This window comes from Sinocyclocheilus grahami, unplaced genomic scaffold (assembly GCF_001515645.1).
Source record: "Sinocyclocheilus grahami isolate Dianchi unplaced genomic scaffold, SAMN03320097.WGS_v1.1 scaffold225.1, whole genome shotgun sequence".
In the NCBI taxonomy this organism is placed as follows: domain Eukaryota; kingdom Metazoa; phylum Chordata; class Actinopteri; order Cypriniformes; family Cyprinidae; genus Sinocyclocheilus; species Sinocyclocheilus grahami.
The window spans coordinates 1009022-1034682 of NW_015505404.1; the positions used below are offsets into that span (position 1 = coordinate 1009022).

General features: G+C 37.1%; 3 protein-coding genes across 7 annotated transcripts; 2 read left to right on the forward strand and 1 right to left on the reverse strand.

The window, feature by feature from the left end:
- Positions 1–590: 590 nt before the first annotated feature.
- Positions 591–9391, reverse strand: kmt5b (lysine methyltransferase 5B). 4 transcript variants are annotated; one of them, XM_016287801.1, is made up of 10 exons: positions 8971–9391; positions 7748–7955; positions 7486–7633; positions 7232–7397; positions 6480–6589; positions 6227–6393; positions 6102–6121; positions 5860–5996; positions 3110–3309; positions 591–3020 (listed from the first exon to the last, which is right to left on the reverse strand). In XM_016287801.1, exons 2-10 carry the CDS (start codon positions 7899–7901, stop codon positions 1693–1695), a joined length of 2430 nt encoding a protein of 809 aa, XP_016143287.1. In that variant the 5' UTR covers positions 7902–7955; positions 8971–9391; the 3' UTR covers positions 591–1692. The 4 variants fall into 4 exon arrangements, with proteins under 4 accessions (XP_016143287.1, XP_016143284.1, XP_016143285.1 ...); XM_016287798.1 differs by having other exon boundaries at positions 7748–8082; XM_016287799.1 differs by having other exon boundaries at positions 7748–8082; positions 9307–9325.
- A 2160-nt stretch (positions 9392–11551) lies between these two features.
- LOC107596938 (uncharacterized) lies at positions 11552–15266 on the forward strand. 2 transcript variants are annotated; one of them, XM_016287803.1, is made up of 2 exons: positions 11552–12267; positions 12805–15266. In XM_016287803.1, the coding sequence occupies exon 2, from the start codon at positions 12879–12881 to the stop codon at positions 14001–14003; it is 1125 nt and encodes a 374-aa protein (XP_016143289.1). In that variant the 5' UTR covers positions 11552–12267; positions 12805–12878; the 3' UTR covers positions 14004–15266. The 2 variants fall into 2 exon arrangements, with proteins under 2 accessions (XP_016143289.1, XP_016143290.1); XM_016287804.1 differs by having other exon boundaries at positions 12811–15266.
- Positions 15267–15945: 679 nt separating this feature from the next.
- anpeplb (alanyl (membrane) aminopeptidase-like b) lies at positions 15946–25546 on the forward strand. The gene is made up of 20 exons (XM_016287802.1): positions 15946–17003; positions 17670–17809; positions 18041–18180; positions 18273–18393; positions 18811–18965; positions 20384–20491; positions 20653–20796; positions 20934–20999; positions 21320–21385; positions 21465–21598; positions 21758–21840; positions 21974–22110; positions 22816–22871; positions 22958–23105; positions 23190–23278; positions 23359–23463; positions 23560–23727; positions 23814–23954; positions 24740–24821; positions 24933–25546. The coding sequence occupies exons 1-20, from the start codon at positions 16387–16389 to the stop codon at positions 25080–25082; spliced, it is 2850 nt and encodes a 949-aa protein (XP_016143288.1). The 5' UTR covers positions 15946–16386; the 3' UTR covers positions 25083–25546.
- The last annotated feature ends 115 nt before the right edge of the window (positions 25547–25661 follow it).

Sequence of the window (25661 nt, forward strand, 5' to 3'; positions counted from 1 at the left end):
TATAGGCAGGTGAGTTTTGTTTTCAGGGTTGGAGCTGAACTCTGCAGCTCTCTTGCCTACCCCTGCCCTACACAGTTACCTTGTTTAATTTCTTAATTCAAGTTATATATATTTTGTTCTATTTGTGTTATTCAAGTTATTTATAATAAGTGAAGTGAAGTTTACTGTTAAGTGCACTGATGTCAGACTCACTTTGAATAATAAAGTTTATTGTTAAATTGTTAAATACCCTGCCTCCATTACATAGGCCTATGTTTGTCACATCATTATAAGTGTTTGATCACCACATTTGAGTTATCATTGCAAAAAATGTGTTTATGTATATATATTCTGTTTATGTATTCTATATACAGTACCAGTCAAAAGTTTGGACACACGAATGGGAAGTGTCCAAACTTTTGACTATACTATATATAATATAGCCTACATATAAAGAATATTGGCCGATATATCGGTATCGGTCTTTTTTTACTCCCTAATATCGGTATCACCATCGCCCCCCCAAAAAACCCATATCAGTCGGGCTCTAATTACATCTAATAATGACATCAGACAAGCAAGTATCTTGAAAATGAGTTTTATAGTTTAAGTACTTAAAACAGTTAAATAAAAACAAGTCCCAGAATATACATAGTGAACAGTATGCCCCCAGATTATGTATGCATCCTACATTGTTACTGTCATGATGCTCTTAAGAGTCCGTTTGTAAGCTTGAGACCATAGGAGTTTTGTGATCATTAGGATAAGAAGCTGATAACTTCTTAAAAGCCCACAGATGGCAGACCTTTGACACTACAGAATGTAAAGTATATAATGAAAGAAAAGATAGAAAAAGGTACAAATAAAAATAGCCTAATATGGCAGCTGCCTACTTATAGGATCAACAATGGAAACACAAACAACAGCTTTGAATACCTTAGCATTTCCCCCCCCCCATTTTTATCATTTTTAGGCAGAGCACAAAATGCACACAAAGCCACAAAGATGTACTGAATACCACAATGACCATGATTCAGGAAAACAGATTCTTGATTGATGATGTTTCAGTACAACTTATCTCTTGAGGACTTTTATCTGTCGGCACGCTTCTCTATGGACTTCCAAGGTCACACAAAAAGGGTCTGACGTTCACAGAATAATTATTCAATCGTCCAGTATCTTTGACCAGCACCAGGCCACCACAATGAGCACCACGGCCTTCCATGGCCAAAAAATTGGACATGATAAAAAGTATTTTGATACAAAAGATGTGGAGAGATCTGTATAAATTTGAGCTCCTTTGCACATTGTTTGCTCAACGATTCCCTTTAGCCAGATCAAGCTGAGGAGAGAGACGCATGTGATTCTTGTGCATGGAAACACTGTTGTCGAAATATGAAGTGTCAACCTTTTGAGGTGAAACCATGCATGTGTTTCCCAAGTGGATTAACGTCTTGCAAACAAAGCCGAGAGGTTTATGGAATAAAACAGTTAAGCTGGACAGAATGCTAGCAAACATCAGACTTGATAGAATTCATACATAACCTGTACACTTTCTACAGTATTTATAGTCGTAGTGAGGAAACAAAGAAGTGCCATCACTAAAAGGTAAAGAAACATATTTTGCCATGATTTAATTGTACATTTGCATTTTCTATTTAAATTACATATGTTCAAAATGAACATGATTGAAACAATGGATATTTACACAGCTTATGCATTGAGTCTGAGGGACTGATCTTCTCGTCGTCTGGAGGAAATGTCAATGTCTATGGAATCTTTGCCCACGATGAGACGCAGCCGTTTTGCTGGTGGGAGCGGGATGAAATCATCCTCGTTATCAAAGTAGTCCTCTTCTTCGTCCTCAGAGGACAGCGATTCCACTTCCATGCTCTGATCTACCTGAGCGCCCGCCTTGTGATCCAGAACATCCCCCGCTTCTCGCTTCACGATGCCTAAGGTGACGTCCTCCGGGTAAGTGCGATGCAACCCCGCGCCGTCTTCCTCCCGCTTCAGCTGGATCTTGAGCTTGGTGGAGCTACTGTGGGGGCCGTGGCTGAAGCCGTTGTTCAGCTTGGCCACGTACGAGCTGCTCCGGTCCTTCTCGTGCTCTTTGCTGAACTTGATGCTGATTTTGGAGGAGCTGGAGGAATTGGCCTCTCTGGCTTCGTTCTTACTGCTGCTACTGTCTCGACGCCGGCGTAGTGTTATCTTGGGAATGCCTGAGTTGTTCTGCAGAATCAGCTGAGCGTCGTAGCGCGTGATCTGCCGCTTCTTCTTGCCCTTGCCTCGGCGCAGGGCCTTGCTGCTTTTAGCCGAGCCGTTGTAGTGCTGGTGGCGGTCCGGCAGGCCGAGTACCACCTTCCCACAATCTGCTACATCTGCAGCCCGAACCGCGTGCCGCAGGTCGGGCACGCCCTCCTGGAGGAAGGACTCGCCGTAGGAGCCGGAATCTTCCTGTTTTATCGTCCTCCTGCGTCTGGGACAAGTCCCTTTCTTTGGACAGCTGGTCTCCAAACTAGGGGTGTTCATCTGGTGCCCTGGTGTCACGGGGATGAGCTCTTCAGGCTCCGACTTGAGGACTACACCTGGGCTAGATGGCTGACTAGATGCCTGCGTGCCGTCAGCCCCCTGAGCACCGAGAGAGGTCCTCGTGGACCTACGAGTTCTGTAAGGGCAAAGTATGCTGTCCTTGCATGGGGAAGCACCCTTCGAAGAGCTCTGATTGTTTTCTGATGGGCGCGCTACACTGCCTTTGCCTCCGGAGCTGCGTCTGTCTGCGTCTCGTCTGGAGGGCTCCTTGAGATTACCACTAGCACTCACTCGGCTAGAAGATTTCGTCCAGACGCCTCGACACCGTCGTCTTCCTTTAGGCAGCGGGTGTGTGGGTTTTGACTTAAGTCTCTTTGGTAAACTTGAAATATTCGTTTGACTTCGTTTAGAGGATGAGGTAGAAGAAGGAGTGCTTGACAGAGTTTGCCTTGTTATAGTTTTAGCATCGTGCTTTTTGACACAGGACTGTGAAGTCCTCTTACGTAATGCTGGGGAAAAAATGAAAGGAAGAGAAATGATGAGCTTGAGCTGTAACGGCATTATTAGTATCAAATGTCTAGTATTACAGGTCTCTCACATGTTTGTACAGTGGTTGGTTCCTGAGAGTCTGCCTCTGCATTGGAGCTGACAGACTGGCTGTCAGAGTTCCTGCAACTTTCCCCCAGCTTCTTCAGTCTGTTCAGACGCTTGTCTGTCTCTCGAAGGCCATACTTGCTATTGATCACCGGAGTCTCCACAGGCAACCCTGCTTTCGACTTGAAAGCTCCAGTTCCGCGTCTTGACACACACACCACACACAAATTAAAACATTTAATAAACCGATATTTGGAACAAATTTGTATAAACAAATAATAAATCTTAAGTTTAATTTTAGCATTAAAATCTAACTTATTATTCAAGCTGCAGTCCACAACTTTTTTTGGTTAAAAATTATCCGAAATCAATATTTGAGCAAGTACATAACCAGCCAGTGTTCAAAACTATCGCCTTACTTTAACCCGGTTCACAACGGTTAGTTTCTAATTTAAATGGTACGGGTAGGTTTTCGTGGGAAATTTGAACATGGCACTGCGTCATTACGTCACGTCTGTAAACAAAGAAGTTGTCCCGGCTACTAGGCCATCCCATGCGAGGATCCTGCAGGTGGCGGATCGTTTATAGCCTTTTCTCACAGCAGCCAGAATAATTAAATGTATCATTTTGATGGCGGATTGTAATCCATAAAGGATTATGCGTTTATGAAACACATGTGAATTAAATTAAATTATATTCCAGTTATAAATTTGCTTCTGATTACAGATAGCCTGGGATTACAAAGATTTGTATTTTAAAGAAAACCAGTTCGAAGGGAGCATTATTTGCTTTTTGGGTTATAAGAATTTCTTAATATGAAATTCGAAGAGTATGACAATTGAAATCTACACGCTAATACACACTATACTCAGTCACCAATGCTGATGTTGTTAACATTAATCATTTGAGAATAAAGTATAACAATAATAATAATAATTTGAATGGTTTGATGTGATATGAGCTAACCGATCTTTAGATTTAATCACCATTGGTAGCGAGATTTATGGTAATGCTTTTTTCCTCAGTTGGCCAGAACAAACGTGGCAGACTTGTTACTTACTTGTTCAGATGGCAATATATGGTGAAAATTCTTATTTGGGTCATATTCCAAGATGTAGGCTAGATTCTGTGATTGCGAAGTACAGTAAATATCCGGTGTAATATGCGGTGACTGACATACTCTTCAGAACATTAGATTCATACGCGCTGGAGCCGTGCCGACTCACAACCCACACAAGCTAGATAATTCTGCACACAGCTGCAATTCCAGGTTTTCAAATCAGTCACCACCCCGAGCACCGCCCACGTCCCACTCTCCTTTTGCCAAACCCCCAGACAACATTGCGGAAACATGTCGAAAAGATTAACTTTAACCACGAAACGAGATCGGCCGACCTGTAACGTTACACTCTCTCACTCAAAGGATGGACGATCTGACAGGATTTTTACTATGAGGTGGATCACATCTAACATGTATAGTAAAGACAAACTCACCGTGTCTATCTAGTCATGATGAAGATGTATATACACATTTCAATTTCAGCAGGCAACTATTTTTACAGTTACATTATTGTTCCAGCCACAATTAATCACAACAATGTATATACAATTACAAATTATTATATATATAATTATACACAGACATTATTTCATACACGACATAATCGTGAGATGCAAGAAACAGACATATGGCAAGAAATCTGTAGACGCGCCAATAACAACAAAAGACAATACTTTATTGAACCTTTTCTGATAATTAGTGTGCGCTGCAAACGTGAGCATTTTTGATGATAGTTTCTGTCCAGTCTGCTCGTTTTATCGCGTTTAACCACAGCTGTCGTCGGTTTTTTGTCTGGCAGTGGCAGCAGATATGCGATCAAATTTCTAATTTGAGGCTGTATTACGTCGATTCTGGCACCCAACATCACAACAAGATATTTTAAGCTCCTTATGTAGCCGAATCTGCACTTGTTTGATTGGGTCTCATCTAGTTTTCCCTTTGTTTTGCTGCCTCCAGCTAGCGCTGTGACGTCGGCTGACCCTAGTTACCTGTGGTTGGTCTGGCCATGCGTCACTCAGAAAACAACAGGCCATTCAGAAGAGAGGCTCATGAATTTTAATTAGACAAGCCAAAATAGACCCGTTCTTAGCAGAGCTCCTGAGAAATGAGCTGTAAAAATATATTGAGATGGTTTTTGGTACTTATACCGCAAGTATATATTCTTAAGGACATCAAAACCTAAAATAAAACTCCAGAAAGGTGTAAAATATGGGACCTTTAAAATCAATATTTGAAGCAAATAAATATGAATACTAAATGTTAATATTAATTTATAATTGAAAATTAAGTAAACAATCTTATTATTTAAATTACATTTACTTTTTGTAAACAATTCCAAAAAAAGGTCATACTTACTATCTAAATATTAGTAGAGATTATGCATAAACAAATAGTGAAATGTTTCATATTAGTTTTATACTTAAATATAACGCAATACTAATATTGTTAATATTTAAATTTCAAATTTAATATGTATTCATTTAAAATTATATAAATTTGTATTCAATTAAATAAACATTTAAGTATAATATTGAAATGTTTGGAGCAAATGTTTAAACTACTACTTGAGCATTCTTTAAATAGAACTGCATGTTGCAACGGAGCTTAAAATACAAAATTTTGTTATATTCATTCATTCCTAACTGCTGAATTGAAGAAAGCATGAGAAACTACAGGCATGCAGCACATGATACCTTTCACACGTATAGCATTCACAGAATTCATTGTTTTCTCCAAAGAATCCATCTCCATAGTAACAGGAGATCTCCTCCCCTGGTTCAATGTCCCGCAAAACCTTCACACAGGCAGTGTCTCGGCCTGTTGACACAAACTGCAACAAACACACATCAGCAAAATGTCACTTCCCGTTTCTCGGTTAATCTTCAAGTTAGCCTTCATTTTATAGAAAGCAGAGTCCAGCCTCATATGTACTTACCTTGCAATTTGGCCGGCAATCTGTAAAAACAATGAACACCTTAAATTTACTACATAAAGATACCTCATTCGAATTACATAATTTATTGATCAGGTGTGACTGTTTAAGATCTAAAAGAGAAATACCATGGTTAATAAAAGCCGCAGGTCCAAGCCAGAGTTGCGCGCAGTTTTTGCGTGTAGAGTACATGACACTAAAATCATTCTCTCCATGTCGAAGCAACATCCTCTCTTCACTGGGAGACAGCTCAGCAATGCAGCCCACAAGATGTTCAATTTTATCATTCCTCTTCCTGTAATGTGCACAGTAAACAAATATATGTTGAAAACGAGAAGCAAATTAAGTTGATGATTTGATTACATAAAAACGTTAACTCACCAATCTTTTGTTGCTACAATTTTGGCTCCGTTTTGCTCAGAGGAGTAGCGATTGCAAGGAAGGATCTCAAAGCCGCTGTCTGAAGCAAACATGCGTAGGTAAACAAACACCTACCAGGACACGAGGGGAAAAAATATAGAATGTATTGTATAATTACATTGCATAAATAAGCAAATATGTTTACACAAACAGTAAAACATTACATTTTACATTTAATATTAATACTGAAGAAAAGCAAACATTAATATTAAATGTATAATTAAATAATAAACAAGCATTTAATGTTTAAATATTGCATTTTAGTATTAACCATTTAAACTGATTTTGTAAAATTCAATAAAATGAACATTTAAATATAATACTATAAAAATATATATAAAATTAATACATGAATATGAATATTTATATATGTATACACAAATAGTATTTAAAATATTAAATATTAATTTAATTATTAAATAAAAATATATATTTAAATATTAAATATGACATTCAATATTAATATTTAAATATTTGAAGCAAACAAACAAATTATATGGTTAAATGTTAATATTCATTTTCTAAATAAATATTAAGCAAGCTTTTAATTTTTAGATATTTAATATTTTATCATATTTAATACTAAATATTTAATTTAAATGTAATATTTAACCATTTAAATTGTTTACACACTAACATAGACCTGCCAGGACATGAGAGAAAAAAATATATGGGTCATCATAAATTGAGATCTTTCAAAATGTATAATTTACATGCGCTTTGAACAGCTTTTCTTGGGACTTGGTCTTGTTGAGAAAGTGATGTCTTGTCCAGTCGCCAGCAGTCAAAGCCTGAAAAGCTTTTTCCAGGTTGTCATGCTTCTTAAAAAGCTCGATCACTTCCCTCAGCTCCCCTTGCCGACCTTTAATTGGTCGAAACCTAAAAAGGAGCATCACGTTAACATGAATGACAAGCTTCCTGACTGCAGACACTGAGAATTTGAATTCACCAATCTAGAAACACAAACCTGGTGTTCATCTTGTGGGTCTGGAAGTCAAGGTAAGGATCCAGGATCAAACTGGTGCTCAGATCATCATACTCACACAGCTCCTTGGCAGTCATTCCCGATGAGGGGACATGGCGCCTTTCTGCCTCCGGGGGCGCCCCACCACAACCTGTTAGAGGGTTCAACATGAATACCACTGAGAACAGGACTAAGATTCTGCTTTTGTAGTTAAAGGAGTAGGAAAAATCAAAGACACTCTGTGATGGCTTTGCTAGGAACTTACGTCGACTGCATCTTCTAGCACTTGGGGAGCCCTTGCTTTGACGAAGATGGGGTCTCTGTGTGTTTTGCAGCCTGGACTTGCTTACGGGCTGATTACTGGAGAACTTGCTGCCATGTCTCCTGCCATTCAGCACCATGTTCTTGGATTCTCCCATCTACTTCATACCAGCTGGCGGTCTGGAGAAGTCGCATTGAGCTTCTGAGTGCTTCTGAGAAACCATTCAACAAGGAGACAGCAGAAACCACTGGGTTGAAGCCTGATCTGTCGCCTTATCTGCCAGGAAACTCTGAATCAAACTTGCTTCTTGTCACTTGTTTTTTCAGATGTTACTTCACCTATATAAAATAATGAATCAATATTATATTCTGCTTATCAACATATAAATGTATTTGATCAATGTTCGTAATTTGAAGAGAATTTCAGCATCCATGGTAGTGGCTGAATTCATGATCAGCATGCAGTGAATATAAAAATAAAATAAAAAAGTGTTGTGAGGATTACTTTTCAAATATTATTGAGTATAGCGCGCCACTCCCTGGATGCTATTGGAAGTAACAAAAGCTGCCTTCAATTAAACTACAAACCTTGAATTCACAATCGAGATTGTCTTGCAAATAATGCCACATCGACTAATAGTAAATAAAATTAATGTATGCATAAAATGTGTTTGATAACTTACATTAGCATACTTCTCCACTGCGGTTAAACGCTCCCAAGTAAGCGAAGGTGTATTTAAATCCCAACACAAACCACATTAACACGCCGATTTTAGTCTATGCCCCAAATAACTGCTTTACTAAAGCTAAACGCAATTTTGAGGTAACATAACGACTCTAAAGTGTTAGTGCAACGAGTTAGGTCGCTTAATGTGGGACTAACAGCCCAAATTAGCAGTTAAAGTAAACATTCGATGAACGCTAACTAGCTTAGCATCGAGCTAACAAAACAATGAGACTTGCCTAACCGGCAGAGCAAAGATATCTGAAACAGAGTTTCTGACGGATATTCCAGCACTGTAATAATACATATAAGAGCATGATTAGACCCCGTAAATTTTATTTCTGGGAATATTTTTTAAAGATACTGACATTAAACGATAATATATCGAGTATCACACTGGGCCTAACCTGCAGCTAACTGCGAGATTGCTAGGCGACACCCGGAAAAGCCCTGAGCAGGAGGGATCACGGTTAGCATATTCACGCAGTACTCTAAATACTCACTTTATTCTCTTCTGCTTTGAGGTTTGTCCATCACCAATGTCCAATGCAATCCAAAAATGTCATATTGCCGAAAATTGTCCGAAAATATTACATTACAATTCAAGATGGCGGCCGTTTCCAGATCAACAGAGACGACAGGACAACCGAGCCGCCTCAGAGAGAAATAGACCCAAATGTTTGAATTATCGGCGCTAATTTGACGCTCGCTCCTTCTTTCTACCCCCTGAACTGTCCATATAATACCGTCGCACAAAGAATAGGTGGCTGGACGTTGATCAAGCGCTATAAACGCCTCGACAAACTCAGATGTATACAAAGACAGCGTTGTTGTTGTACCCCTTTAAATGTGCACTTGCGGCTCAGCGCGCTTGTGTTTCCGTGGAGCAGCAACAGCATCCCACCGCACCATCGCCTCTCACAAATTTACACTTTTCTGCTTTAACTTTTCTTCTAGCTACTTCTAAAACCAATAACATGTGCAGGTATATGGAACAATGAAAAAAAATAAATCTTTGGAAGTCGCACATGTAGAAATGGTAGGCTGCCCTAATCAATAATAAGCTATAGCTAATAAATGTGTTGCAAAATATCTCTCATTATTTGTTTTGCACTGAAAACTTTTCTGAAATGTGTAAGTATATATATTTTTCCATCAATTGTCTGTTTTATGCAGATACTCACAACAAACTTTTTTAGTAGTGAAAAATATATATTGTGCCAAAAGTCTGTTGTTGTGAATCATGACGTTTTGAAAGTGGAGCACTGAAAAGTCTCTTTCAGGCATGACCCATCTATTTTCAACATTATCTTTACTAATATTAAAAAATACCAACACTAAAGAACAATAAAGAAAAACAACTGGACAAAATAAAACAACAAATAAACACAACAACAAAAAACTGTTTATGCATGCATACATACATCAGAAGATTTGGTACATTTAATATCATAACTTGTGAAAGGTGTTAAGGTTACAAAGAAAATAGACTATTTGGATCAGATTCATTCAAAAAAAATCCTAAAGGGGTAAATCTTTGGAAGTCGCACATGTAGAAATGGTAGGCTACCCTAATCAATAATAAGCTATAGCTAATAAATGTGTTGCAAAATATCTCTCATTATTTGTTTTGCACTGAAAACTTTTCTGAAATGTGTAAGTATATATATTTTTCCATCAATTCTCTGTTTTATGCAGATACTCACAACAAACTTTTTTAGTAGTGAAAAATATATATTGTGCCAAAAGTCTGTTGTTGTGAATCATGACGTTTTGAAAGTGGAGCACTGAAAAGTCTCTTTCAGGCATGACCCATCTATTTTCAACATTATCTTTACTAATATTAAAAAATACCAACACTAAAGAACAATAAAGAAAAACAACTGGACAAAATAAAACAACAAATAAACACAACAACAAAAAACTGTTTATGCATGCATACATACATCAGAAGATTTGGTACATTTAATATCATAACTTGTGAAAGGTGTTAAGGTTACAAAGAAAATAGACTATTTGGATCAGATTCATTCAAAAAAAATCCTAAAGGGGTTTACTTTTCAGAGCCAGTTGACAACTCATGTAATCCATTGTTTAAAAGCAAAAGTTTGCTTGTAATAAACAAATCATTTTACAGTTACAGGTAAAATATTGAAAATTCAAAAGGATGATCTTTTAATAAAAAATGTTGGTGTCAGATATTTGTGTAAAAAGAAGAAAAGTATGTATTTTAAAAGATACTTAAGATCTAGCTATATTTTGATACTGCATTTGTTATATGCCTTTTAGATCAGATGCTAAGTCTTGTTGCACTATATAAATTATTTATTTTGATTTGTAAACAAACTTATTTTATGAATCAAATTGAAAAGCAGTGTTGTTGGGCAGTAACTAGTTACAGTGATAATATTACTTTTTGCAGTAACTTGTAATGTAACTAATTACTAATAAGAGTTCAGTAATAATATTACAGTTATAGCCTACCATCCATAAAACTGCTCGTTACTTTCGATGCCTCAACCCCTACTGATTTGAAGTCTAACAATCCAATAATTCCTAGATTTATTTTCATAATTTTCACAACTTGCACAGGCACAAGAAGTCTGCAGTGCAGCAGGCATACGGAATATAAAAACCTTACATTCAGCGGATGGAAATATTGCCATTACATTGATTTTGTCAGGAGAAAAGATGATCTGAACACCGATGTGTAAGTTGTGGCATTACTTTATACATGGCTTGCTCTGATCCCAATATAAATTGTATAAAATCTTTTTAAAGAATAAAACATTTTCTTATGAACTTATATGATTTCTTTTGATAAAATACATAATGGAATATAGGCTAATCGTATTTGGGCATAACAGAGAAATTATAGCTATTAGCAATTAGCTTCAAGCTACACATGACAATTAAGGAGATTAATACAACACTTTTAACATGTGGCTTACTGAAACGTTCATAGCACGCTGTGGAAAACGGGACGACGTAAAAACTGTTGAAACGGCGTTTTAAACCAGTTCATTGAATCGAATTGTTCAAAAGAACCGATTCTCTGAAATGATTCGGACTTCCCATCACCAGTCTGTGTGCAGATGTCTCATTACGTTACCAGAAACACGCCGTAAAATACGTTATAGAAACGATTTTCCTTAATAACATCGATCAGCGTGAAATATTAGTTTAATACAAAAGTAGTAATGGAGAAATGTGACAAAACGATACCTCTGCCGCTAGATGCGGAACTACTGACAGCAGAAATCGAAAAGCATGTTGAGCCTGTCCTTGGATCAGTTCTTTCAAACTAAATTCTGTTACTAGCAGCAGGACTACATCCACAGAGCTGTTCCCAGATCAGCCACAAACACCCGGAGGCTGTAGCGCGCACACTGATGATGTCATTCGCCGAGAACAACAGCAGCCTCTCAGACTCAGACTCAGAGGGATTCTCAACACAGCTTAGCCGCTCAGTTTGCGCTGAAGTGCTGACCAATTCTCTCTAATTAAAACGCTGTTTTGAATTAAGAGCTCAGTCAGACCATCACGATTGTTTGAGTTCAATTATTTCACTGAGCGAACTTTAGAACAGAAGATATTGCGCAGCTATCGCTAAAAGATGTCAGGCCGCGGTGACAAGCTAACGGCGCGCTACTAACTTACTGGCTTTGCAAGTTTGTATATTTTGGTTTTGGAAAAATTACACGACTTATTTCTTCCACCAGCCTCTCTGAGCAAAGCGTTACAGTGTGTTTGCCTATAATATTAACTTGACATCTCAGAAATCTGCTAGTATGTTAAAGGTAAGTTATCATCAGTGTTTCCACATCGTTTACTAATTTGAGTTAGAAATATATTAATTGCACACTGATTAACTTTAAAATGTTTTATTACTGAATACGTTTTATGCGTAAGATGCTTTGTCCTGTTACACATTAAAATGACGTTTAATTTTGGAGAACATTTGGGGGATTTCTGTCTCGAATTGAATCAGTTACAGTGGTGCCTAAGTTAAATGAATCATTCAGAGCGGAGCTTTTAAATATCGCAGACTGAATAACTTGCACATGTTAAAATGTTTTAATACTGCATTTGTTTTGTACATTTACTGTTGAGAAGCTCTGTCTTGTTGCACATTAGAAACATTTTGTTTTGAAACGAAATGTTTTTAATAAAATACTTAATCCAGTTCACAAAACCGGTGTGAAAGATTTCCTTCATGAATTGAATCAATTACAGCGGTTCTTGAGTGCAACTTTCTGACATCACATAATGAAGAACTTGCAGACAATGTTTACTGTTGAGATGCACATAATAAATGACATTGTGTTTTCTGTAAGGTGCAGTCAAACGTCTCTCGGTGAGAGAGCAAGACAAAAGGATGATCTTAAAGATTTAATCAAGCACCGACAACATGCCTCAACGGAAGAGAGCCCTTGTTCCCGTCAATACAAGGAGAAGGGTTAGAGCTGATGAAGATTACTTCCCTTTCAACTCCCTACCGGTGGAATGTCAGCTCCATGTGCTCTCATTCCTCAGTGAGGTGGACAAATGCAACTCTGCCCTTGTGTGTGCGAGCTGGAGCTGCTTAGTGCGCTCTGGGAAGCTCTGGAGAGTTGCAGACTATTCCCGCCGTGGGGTGTTTCATCTGGGCCAGGAGGGTCTGCTCGTTTCCAACAGAGAGTTTGAGCGCTGGAAGGCTTGGGTTCACCATTACACCCATCATCTTATATCCCGTGGGGCTAGTTTGCTCACTCTGAAGGCCAGTTTTGATCTAGGAGACCAGTGCAATAAATGGATAGAGCTCCTGTCGCACCTTCTAGAGAACGTGCATTGCCGGGATCTCAGTCATTTAGACTTGAACTGGACATTTACCCTGCTGGAACCTCTTGACCTTCGTGTCCACACCAGTTCTAGTTCTCATCAAGACAATATTACCAAGATGGACCAGGTTAATAACTTTCAGATTCTCCTGGCCAGACTCGTCGACAGCTGTCCCAGGATTACCAAAATGCGCCTGCACTTCGACTGGTCCGAAACATCAGTTGCGCTGATCACTCGGTTTCAACACCTCCGTATCTTAGAATTGAAGTACTTTTGGGTATTCAAAGGGGTCAGTCCGAACACTTTACAGACGCTGACGAAATCGCTGCCTAATCTAAAATCCCTCACGCTCCATGTTCTTGTTCCACTGCGAAATCTAGGCATCTCGTACACCCTTGAATCCCTTTCGCTCGAGTTCCTAGATGTGTCGCCCAGTCGAGGTCTGGTCTTCTCCTGCCTCAACCTCCCAGCGCTACGAGAGCTGCGGGCGAAAAAGATCGTTCGGGGCATTACTCTGGACCGCCGGACTCGGCTAAGGATACAGAGCCGATGGCCCTGCTTGTATCAGGTCTTACGTGAAGGGACGCCCAAACTTCAGGCCCTTAACAATGAAAGACTCCTTCCTAACTGGAAAGAGCAAAGTTACAGAGAGCTGACGTCAATCCTCCAGCAGTCTTGCTACTGTCTTCAGCATTTAGACAGTTGGCTCTGGTGAAGTCGAGACTTAAACAATTACAGGCCACACATAACGGCCTAAAGGGACACCGCCACATCCTGAAGAAAATTATGTAGGAAAATTAGATGTATAGATTATTATAAATATAATCGGATAACACACTTCTGCTGATCCTCTATAAGTAAAAATATTTAAAGCTGTAATTTAATTATACGTCATCCACCCCTTGCTAGCAAATAATTGGATTAAGTTCAATATATGTCCAGATTTTTAACTATACAATTATGCTTCAAAAGAGTTTCGGCTTGTGTTGTGTGATGAAGGGTTGTGTTCCAGGCTGAAGAGTGTGTGCATTTTTTAGGAGCTTAGGTGTATTCAGGAAAATTGTTCTATTGTGCAAAGAGGAGGATAAAGCGGATTGTGGCAATGGAGTGTGGATCACTTCGACAAGAACTTTAATTCCTTATAGCATTTCAGTCCTTGTGTGTTTCAGTAGGAGTCATCAAAAAAACTGGTTTTTGCCTTTTTGTGTGTATTTTTGTCTTGAACTAGATTTTATTTCAGTGTTTTCAGCTATCCGTGACCAAAAGTTATAACATTCCCGATCATCTATATTTGAGACAATTCAGATGGCAATTTAATTTTAATCTTTCTTTCATAAACTGGAATTTCATTAGACAGATTTTATTTTTTATAAAGCTTAGGATTGGGTATTTTAAGTATTTTTACAAGAGTGAAAATTTTGCGTTGCATCTTCATGTTTATCCATATTTTGGGCAAATGTCTTGCATAATATAATTAAAAGGACAGTTATTACATTTAGGAATTTCTAAAGAAGTAATGAGAGTAAAACTTGAACAGCTAAGACATTCTTGACATTTTGAGGTATCAGCTGACCAATGAATAAGCATAGATTGACTGAGATCAGATGCTCAGCATTCAGGCTAAGCATTAACATATACCTTACAGACATAGTGTGCCTTTAATGACGTTTGTGACCCATGGAGTTTTTTCTTTGATTTTATGAAATGAAAATATTGCCTTTAGCCTCAAACCAATCGACCAATCATTTCACAATATTTCACTGTGCACATAAAAAAAAATTTTCTTTGACTTGCAGCTGCATTTCCTAGTAAACAACCCAAAGGGTGAAAATATGATTTGAATGCAATATCTCAAGCTCGTCCACAGGATGGCACCATTTTCTTTTCTAGCTGTTGTGTTTCTTTCTTGCCACCCTAAAAAGCAGCAGTCTGCAGTGGTGCCGTGATAAATTAATTCTGTGCACAGGCTGGAATTGAAACAGCTCAAATAAATTGATATGATTTTACTTAATATGTGTGCCGTTTTGTTTGTTTTTAAAAATGCATTTTTTAAATTCAAAACTTAGTGCTACAAAATGGTCCACTGTCACTTTCGGTTCCTTCCCATCAGTGTTAACATATAAATGCTATTTTTGTAAGTTCACTTTAAGATAATTCTGAATTGTTATTTAGTCAACTTCAATCTGTTTCAAATAGGCAGATTTAAACCAAAATGGTTTGATTTCCAACATCATGTAGATTTTAAAGGACAGAAGTCTTTTTATATTCTGAATAGTGTGAAAGTTTTAATAGTCTATCTATTTTTATTATAAATGGCTAAGAGATTTGGTTTTGAGATTTGCCAAAGAGTACAGTTAAGTGTTATTAAATTATTATATATCTATGTCTATAAAAAGTCGATTCCACAGGACATTTTAATACGACCAAACAGTACTTTTCTTAAAAAAAAGTTTAGAATAAAACTGAAAGGAGGGGAAAGTAGGGATATCTTAAAAAATATTAAGCATGAGAGTCCCCTCCTCTAACTCTAAAGAAAACACACTACAAGTTTCACACAAAGACATACTGATATAGAAGTAGAAAAGTCTCAGAAACCAGTCAATTAATGTTTTTTGTTTTGTTTTTGGTGTCATCAGAGGATTCTGGAAACGTTTCTGGGCAGCAAGAAGGTCCCAAACAGCTGGATGTCTCATCACTGTGGTCTGAAGGTCTCTGGCAGAACATAAGAAGGACTCAAGAAAATCAGCTTGGGTCCGGTGATTAAGAATAATGTACTTTAACATCTGATGAATCTCTTTTTTCAGCATCAAAGCTCTCTTTTGTGTGTTTTTTCACTGACCATTAACTGCTTGATAGATATTAAAACTGATTCCAGATGTGGGGCAAAGTGTGACTGGCAAAGTGTGTTTGTTTCTGGCTCATCCAGGCTGGTTAATGTATAATCTCAAAATGTGTGGTCTCTTCTAGGCGTGGCATAGGTGCTTGACACCTTTAGCAGTACATATATTGTGAAGGTGCGAGAGGGTACAGAGTCTAATAACATAGAGCAGGTTCGCCTAGCTCAATTCATTCTTGGAGGTTTCTCAGAAGGATCAGAAATGGCCAAAGGAATTGGCATGTCCAAGGCCTTGGCTGTCGGCGTTGGGGTCCTCACAGTTTCTTCTGTTTGTGGTTTAGTGATGATGGCTGTGATGTACAAAATTCAAATAGATAGATTCCCTCCGGTGAGTCCACCGACTCCAACTAAACCTCCGGTTATTCCAACAGGACTTCCACCGACTCTCAGACTTCCTGACAATTTGATTCCTGAGAGCTACAAAGTCTTAATTCAACCGTACCTTTACGCAGTGATACCTAATAACTACACAAACCAATCCTTTGCTTTCACGGGACACTCAACTGTAAGAGTAAAGTGTATGATAGTCTCCAAGAGCATCTTTCTTCACGCTCAGGACCTAAATGTGACAACCGTGGAAGTGAGAAAATCTGATTCAAATGAGAAATTATCAGTGAGTGGATATAAAATTCATCAAAATGAAACTAATTTCCTCGAGATCCAACTCAAGGATGCAATGTCTGGAAATGAGACCTACTATGATATTTTCACCAAATTCGAAGGGGAACTTTTTGACGTCTTGGATGGGTTTTATGTGAGCGGGTACACGGAGAAGGTAAAAGCCGAGGAAGAGGAGGAGGAAGATGAGGATCAAGAGAGGTAAAGACTCCTAATATTAGGAAATCTACTTGCTTTTAATAAAAACTTCTTTATTAACTAGTGTATTTTAATGTATTTTTTATTTCATTTATATTTTACTTTTATATTTTTGTCTTTCAAAATATGTTTTCAGTTCAGTTAAAAACACCCATAGGAACTTCACTGACAAAATGTGCATGTCTAATTTTATCAACCTAAGAAACACCTCATATATTTGCATGTATCTGGCTTCACAAATAGTTTTTCAAATGTATTCTCTAAAGTTTTTCTTTATCATATTCACCATGGATCTCTGTCCAAGAAACTGTTTATTGTAAGAAGTCTTCAGAGATTTGTGTTGCTCGTTTCATCACTTCGTTGTTGTTTTTACAAATTGATATAACGTTTTATGACAAACAACATAAATCCAGAACATTTGAATTCAATTAATATTGTTCATTTATATTTACTGTTTTGCATAACAATGTCTCCTTAAACAGTTTCCTCCTGAGATTTTTGTTGCACATTTCTTCTCTAAAACTATCAAATCCTCACTTCGCTGTCGTTTTTATATGTGGATATCACAATTCTTTATGACAAATAACATGAATCCAGAACAATTAAACTGAATTACTGTTGTTCATTTTTATTTACTTCTGTTTTGCATAAAAATGTCTCCGCAAACAGATTATTCGCCACCAGTCTGCTGCAACCCACAAATGCCAGGAAAGTGTTTCCGTGCTTTGATGAGCCAGCGCTGAAGGCTGTGTTTCAAATTACTATTATCCACAGACCCGACACTGTTGCCCTGTCCAATGGAATAGGAGGTTAGGATCCTTACTAGTTATTATTAGACTTGATCATGTCAGAATCTCACTGTTCTAATAATAATGAAAGATGATTTCATATAGATATTTTGTCCTCCTGTCTCTAATAGAGATAACAATACATATCAGAGCAGCAAACAGCAGCGGGCTCAAAACTTGCAAAGGACGTAAACTAAAAAAATCAAGGTATTTGTGTACAGTACATAACTTCTATTTTTGTTTTATCATTAGATCCACATCAGACAGAAATAGATGGAGAAGAATGGATTGTGACTACATTTGAAGAGACCCCCATCATGTCAACTTATTCATTGGCCTTCACTGTATCTGATTTTAAATCTAAAACGAGACATTCCGGTACAATCATACATGTATGTTTCTTTACTTTTAATTGAAGGCAATTGAGTGCCTGCTTATTTATTTATTTTGAACATTTCACAAATAATGAATATGTATTTCCAAGATACATGCTCGGGGGGATGCTATTTATGCTGGCCATGCTGACTATGCACTTGAAGTTACAGAGAAGGTTCTGATTCGCTATCAGGATATATTTGGATTGAAATACCCACTAACAAAAATAGGTGAGTGAATGGAGAAGAACCCCACTCACTATTTCAATGTGGATTAATTGAATTCTTGCATTAATACATGTAGTTGGAGTTTAACATGTATTTAAATTATAGTTCAGCCAAAAATGTAAATAATTTATTCATCCTCATATTGTTCCAAACCTGTATGGCTTCATTTTTTAGGGAATACATTTTTTTAAAATTCTTAGTATTTTATATCCATATACTGTAAGTTCAATGCAGTCCAAGGTTTTTTCTCAAATGAAAAAAAAAAAGTAATTCAGGTTTGGAACAACACGGAGAAGTGTCAGTAAATGACATAATTTTCATTTTTGTGTGAACTGTCCTAAATTGAACAGGTACAAGCTAAAACGAGAGCACACAAAATCAAGCTTCACAAGATCACATGCAGAGTTTGTTTTATTACAGACCAGATTGCTTTGCCAGACATCAGTGTTGAAGCAATGGAAAACTGGGGTTTCATTTCATATCAGGAGTCAGGTCTGCTGTATGATAAATCTACAGCATCGACCTTTGATCAAGAACGGGTGGCAACTCTGATTGCTCATGAATTAGCACATCAGGTAAACATAGTCAAATATTCATGATAATGTATTATTCATCACTGACTAAAGTTTACATTAAGCTAGATATTTCAGTGAATGTCATTGTTAACCTAGATGTGCAGTAATTGAAACCTTACAAAAACTCAGATGCACATTGTCTGGATGTTACGGTGGTATTGATTAAGTGGTAAATTAATCATTTTTTTATTAATTGTTACAGAAAATAGTTATAACAGACATACATCAATAGGAATAAAGTGCAACACAATTTTTCTCATTTTAAATGCCATCCCACCCAACCACAGCGACCATCAAAAAAAAAAAAAAAACTTTCCACTCCCTCTGCATCACATTAGGTACAATCACAAATAGTCTATAACAAAAATAATTACATAAACTTCACAAGACAAATACAGTGTAAAGACATTTACTTTACATGTCACTTTAACAAGTCCTTAGTTTTAGATATTGCCCTTATCCAAGCTGAAATCGTTTTCTGAGTGGCACCGTGCATCCTAGCCACTGATAGCTCCATGTTTGCAATGTCCAGGAAGGGAATACCTCCAGTGTGACCAAGCTAAAGAGTGTGGAGGTTGCCAACGTAAGGCAAGCATTTTCTTAGCTGCAGTTAATCCAGAGAATAACCATTTGTTCTGAGACAGAGAGAGAAACTGAAAGATGAGTCATCATTTAAAAGCAAAGGCTTAGGACAGCATGATATATCGACTTCCAGTATGTCCTTCGGAGTCGTAGATACCTGTTTCCCAAAATGATTAACTTCAGGGAAATCCCAAAACATATGTCTATAGGTGCCTATAGAGTTTCCTGCGCAGAAATTACAATTGGAAGATGAATAAAGCTTAATTAAATATCGTTTCCTAGGAGTGACATACATCCTATGAACCATTTTGTATAGTTGATGATTAGGATTTTTTTTTTTTAAGTTTAAGATTGGACCATATTGAATCATCAAAAGATATCGTCAATGCTGTCTTCTGTATCCGTATCATATAAATCTCTATACCAGATGTCCAAAATTGGTAACGGTTTATAGGAGGCTTCTAAAAACAACAAATACAATGAAGATACTATACCATTCGTAAATTAACACAGTTTGACAAATTCTATTTCATGCTGAAGTGTGAATAAAAAATAAATGACCTTAGCTCCATCAAAAAAATCCCCAATAAATAACATGACATTTTAACTGCCCATGTACACAATAAAATAGTAAGAAAATATATAGGGAATTTTTGATTAGCCTGTTTATTTTGCTATTATTTAGTTAATTGTATTTTATTTTTTGCGTTCTGCAGTGTATTTTCTTTGCTGTGAATCTACTGAACAGTTTTTACATAGATCATCTGCTAGCTGTTAAGAGCCCATAAATCTTTAGCAAAATCATCTTTACATTTCATACCTGTGCTTAATTTCAGTGGTTTGGAAACCTTGTTACCATGCGCTGGTGGAATGACCTATGGCTGAATGAAGGATTTGCCACATACATGTCATACATTGGGGTGCAAGCTGATGGCTGGGACTTAGTATGTTTTTGTTTATTTTAGAATAATGATTTTAACAATACACCCTGGTGAATTCTTCATTTTTTTCACTTGTTGACTTCTACAATCTGACCATAAATTCATTCGATTAAAACTTGCATCCTCCAACCTCCTCTGATGATATGATTAATTTGTGTTTTCAGAGAGATCTGATTGTTCTCAGAGAAACCCAGACTGCCTTTCAAGTGGATTCCTTAAACTCTTCCCATCCTCTCCGCTTGCAGGAAAATGATATTCAAACTTTCTCTGAGATCACAGAACTTTTTGATGACATCACCTACAGCAAGGTTGGCATCAGTATACATTTGTGATGTTGATAAGCTTCATTTACAAAAATGTTACAATACAATATTGCACAGTATTATAATTTATAAAACAATCCTTTAGGATTATAAGAAACTTTCAAGCTCTGTACATGTTTTAGGGTGCTGCTGTGTTGAGAATGCTGGCCACATTCATGACCGAGGACGCATTTATGAGAGGAATCAAGGTAAGCCGAAATGGGGAAAAATTTATATATAATAATTAATATTTTAAAAATATATATAATGTTGAAATAGCTTATTTTAATCCCCAAATCAACTATATCATATATACATATTATATATATATATTATAAAACCATATTAATAACCATATTTAATCAAATGTATTCATTTTTTTTTAAACTTAGGACCTTTCATGGTATACTACAGTTTCCATAGCATAATTTATGCTTTCATGTATTAGACTATTTTTATGCATTTATTTTTGAAGATTTTAAGGTATGGTCTGGACTGACTGCCTAATTATTATTTGTATGTATTTTAGATGTATCTTGCCAAGTTCGAGTACAAGAACACTGTGTACAAAGATCTTTTGAAATGCTTGCAAGAGGTAAATTAAGGACCTATATTCTATTTTCAAGTTGAAATGATATGATAAGATAATGACAAATGTTTCCCACAATGATCAGGAGACAAAAGAAGATTTGGAAGGCTTCATGAGCACATGGATTGAGCAAGTGGGGTATCCAGTAATCACCATTATTACCCAGACAGGGGAGACTTCTCAAGAACACTTTTTACTAAAGCAAACACAGGGCCATGAGTGAGTTGCAAGAATCAAATTGCTGTTTACAATAGTAACATATTATTTAACATGGCACTGGATTTAAACTACTATCAAACAAAAAAGCTATAAGTAGCTTCCTTAGCCAAACTAACTTTTATTGATTCATTCAAATATTGTTTATTTTCTTCCTAACAGTATTGCATGGCACGTTCACATCAGATACATCAAGGACAGAGATCTTGCAGAGAAAAACGATGTACTGAAAGTAAAAGGTCCAGGTAAGGAACAAATAAACATTAAAGCATAATTTCGAATAATAAAAATGAAACCTGGCAAAACAACAGGCATAAATCTGCAGTCACTGTTAGTTGTGATTAACCCTGCTGCTCATTCCTGCATCCCTCCTTACAGTCCGAAGGCCACACTTTCAACTTCAAGACAAAGATGAGTGGCTCCTTGCAAACGTCAACTGCGCTGGCTTTTTCCGTGTCAACTACGATGAAGAAAACTGGAATAAGCTTCGTATGCAACTTGAAAGATATCATCATGTGAGTATCTTTAAAGAAATATTAGTATCCCTTCAAATCAAATATTGAACGGGAACGCAAATGCAAACGCTTGGCCAACACGCGGTCTGGTTCTGGACATCGTAAAAATAATTCATGTGACATCAGCAAAGAAAACTAAAATAATGACTTTATTCAACAATTTCTTCTCTTCCATGTAAGTCTTCGACGTGCGTTCAAATTGTTGAATAAAGTCGTTATTTTTGTTTTCTCATGGACTATTTTAACAATGTCCTAACTACCTTTCGGGGGCCTTGAACGTGTCAGTTGCGTTGCTGTCTATACAGGGTCAGAAAGCTTTGGATTTCATCAAAAATATCTTAATTTGTGTTCCGAAGATGAACGAAGGTCTTACAGGTTTGGAAAGACATGAGTGTGACTAATTCATCTTTGGGTAAACTTACCCTTTAAATGCCTTAAACTGGCTTTTAAATGAGCCTGACTGGCTCTAAGCAGGCTTTTGAAGACCGCTGTCACATTTGAATACTTTCTAGTTTTTAAATAACGGGCAGATTTTTGATACCAAGTGGCCAAAAAGTTGAAAACATTGCACCGATTTTGCAGTCAGTTGTTATTTGGCGTGGGGCCACCCTGGCCACCTGTGATCACATACTTACGTAAAGTAGGTTTTGTCATTAATACTGATGTGATCAAAAGTGGCTTAAAATCTTATTAATCTATCTTTAGGTCATTCCAATCATCAACCGAGGGCAACTAATTGATGACGCTTTTAATATTGCAAGGTAAGTTTTCAGTTGACCAGTGTTGTAAAGAATTATTTGGCTCGCTGTGATTTGTTGCTGCATATTAACTGATCATTTCTGTATAGGGCTCATCGCCTCAATGTCACTATTGCACTAAGTCTAACCAAGTACCTTGTAAATGATACTGAGTATATTCCATGGGAGTCAGCACTGAAAAACCTGGATCATTTAATTCTTATGTTTGATCGCTCTGAGGTCTACGGTCCGATAACGGTGAGCATAAGGACAGTCTCCTGAATATGTGTATAACAGTGAAAATTGTGATACTCAGCATTAACTGTACAATTCTATGTCTAGAAATACCTACGTAATCTAATCACACGACTATATGACCACTTTGAGGAGTACACAATAAATGGAACCGTTCCTGAGAAACACACTGACCAGTAAGCAGCATTTTTGTCTTGCTTTACATATTTTTTTGTTGGACATCTAGCAATCATTATTTATTTTGTTTCCCCTTCAGGTATAACCAGGTAAATGCTATTTCAGTAGCCTGCAGCAATGGCCTTACTAAGTGCATAACAATGGCTAAAAGTCTATTCGAAGATTATAAAAATGGCACCAATGAGTGAGTTGCGCCTTTAAGTTTAAATTAAATTACTGTCAATTACAGTTCTACAATATAGATAAATTAGATTGACTTGAATGATCTTTTTACATTTAGCATTCATCCGAATTTGAGGAAAGCAATCTACTGCAGTGCAATAGCTAGCGGTGATGAGTATGATTGGGAATTTGCTTGGATGGAATACCAAAGAGCCACGGTCGCTGCCGAGAAAGACAAACTAAGATACGCCTTATCATGCACCAAAGAAATCTGGCTGCTCAACAGGTCAGTGCAGAGATATAAGCTTTATATCATCTCAACGACCCATTTTGTGTACTTCATACTCACTGTTGCCGTTTGTAATACCACAGATATCTTCAGTACACTATTGACTCTTCAAAGATAAGAAAGATGGATATGTTCTCTACCATAAACTACATTGCCAAAAACGTCGCCGGCCAGCCTCTCGCTTGGGATTTCGTCCGTGAGCACTGGTCCTACATCACCCAAGAGTAAGTTATGATTTTTTCATTTATTTAAAGTCACCAATGAAATCAAAATGGAAAATTCTTATTTTTTTTAATGGAATACTGTAGTGTTTATTACAAATAATTTATCCCTGCACTTCATTATTATTTTTTTATTCATGTGCCCTCGTAATCTTTAATCAAAAACGTTAACCTCCCCTCCCCCTCAAAACGACTCCTCTACTCTTCCGGTCACGAGCTATGGCGCAAGGGCGGAGCTATCTGGAACTGCCAGCAGCTGCAGTGACATCAGTGACGTTTGGAAAATTGGAATTCTCTATTTTGTTTGCAACGCCCCAACTTCCAACGATCCAATCAATTCCCGAAGGACGAAATCAAGTCCCACCCTCTCATTTCAGATGCCGTTTCACTCGGATATACGTCACAGCAGAGAAGAAAAGACAATCGCAACTTCCGTTTCATGCCGACTTTATATTCAATGAATGGAAACTAGAGAGGCAAATTAAATCACCATTAAGTTCTTGTGCAAATGACTCATTCTGCAAACATGAGGATGTTCAGTTAAAAAAAGCCAATGATGAATTATAAAATGTAAATCTCGTAAACTCTGGCGGGAATAACTACAGCAATCAGGAAGTTGTAACACCAAAGTAACATAAAAGAATCAAAGATCAGGAGCAATTCAGGGTCCAAAGGCTGCCTTCAGCTATAAATGAATGATAGTCCTAATTGTCTTAAAGGTTTTATCACAGTTGCTTGGAAACCATAAATATATGGACATATGACTAACAATCATCTCCTTTGGGCAGGTATGGAGCGGGAGTCGTGTCTTTAGGCAGTCTGTTAGATGCTGTGACAAAAAGGTTCTCCACGGAAGTCGAACGTGAAGAGGTGCTCTTTCATTCATCTAGTTATTGTAAAAGTGTAATAGTTGACAATGTCTTAATCTGTAATTGTGTTTCCACCATTGATCTTACACAAACCCAAATTGTCTCTACACAGCTGAAGCAGCTTCAGAGGGAGCAGGAAGAGAAAAATCAGGGCCTTGCAGCTCGAGCTTTGGAGCAGGTCATTGAAAGGACAGAGGCCAATATTAAGTGGGTGAAAGAAAATAAGCAGATTGTTAAGGACTGGTTCACTGGAGAGCTGTAGGATCTTTTAGTTTTTGTAGGCCTGCACAATCAGAGTATACTTAGTGGAGCCAATACAATCAAAAACAGATGTAAAGGCGTTTCACAATGAAAGCAACCCCCTCCTGTGGTTCTGAGATGGTTTTGAACAAAAGACCACTTTCACTGGAGAATTATTCAAGCTTTAGAAGGGAAGAACAAAGAATGTGCCATTTTAAAATGGCTACATAACACATTCCCTATGCTATGTTGAGTAGTTAATGCCAAATCTATTGTGTGTATTAGAGAAAAGGCCAAGAATGAATGTTTTGGACTGCTTAATTTATTGCCTTTACTATAATTGAGTTGATATTACTGACTAAGTATTGTTTACAATGATGAAATCACATCTAAGCACATTAAAAAAAGCACAGTATGCCATTCGTTTTATTTGTATAGTTTAATTTAATTAAAATACATATGAAAAAATATAAAAGCTAGTATTTTGAAATATTACATTTTATAGAACCACAGCCATTATTTTGATCTCTGTGAATGACTGACTGAAAACCGAATGACAAAGGTTATGATGTGTGTTTTTATGAGACTTAATATTTGTATT

What these genes read in the sequence shown, in the direction of transcription:
- kmt5b (XM_016287801.1), bottom strand. Translation starts at nt 7,901, where the DNA reads ATGGGAGAATCCAAGAACATGGTGCTGAATGGCAGGAGACATGGCAGC. An exon ending in TGCTAGAAGATGCAGTCGAC is followed by an intron (nt 7,634 to 7,747) that starts GTAAGTTCCTAG and finishes ACCCTCTAACAG; the next exon opens with GTTGTGGTGGGGCGCCCCCG. An exon ending in ACCAACCACTGTACAAACAT is followed by an intron (nt 3,021 to 3,109) that starts GTGAGAGACCTG and finishes TTTTTTCCCCAG; the next exon opens with CATTACGTAAGAGGACTTCA.
- LOC107596938 (XM_016287803.1), top strand. Translation starts at nt 12,879, where the DNA reads ATGCCTCAACGGAAGAGAGCCCTTGTTCCCGTCAATACAAGGAGAAGG.
- anpeplb (XM_016287802.1), top strand. Translation starts at nt 16,387, where the DNA reads ATGGCCAAAGGAATTGGCATGTCCAAGGCCTTGGCTGTCGGCGTTGGG. An exon ending in CCTGTCCAATGGAATAGGAG is followed by an intron (nt 17,810 to 18,040) that starts GTTAGGATCCTT and finishes TTTTATCATTAG; the next exon opens with ATCCACATCAGACAGAAATA. An exon ending in TTTTGAAATGCTTGCAAGAG is followed by an intron (nt 21,386 to 21,464) that starts GTAAATTAAGGA and finishes CACAATGATCAG; the next exon opens with GAGACAAAAGAAGATTTGGA.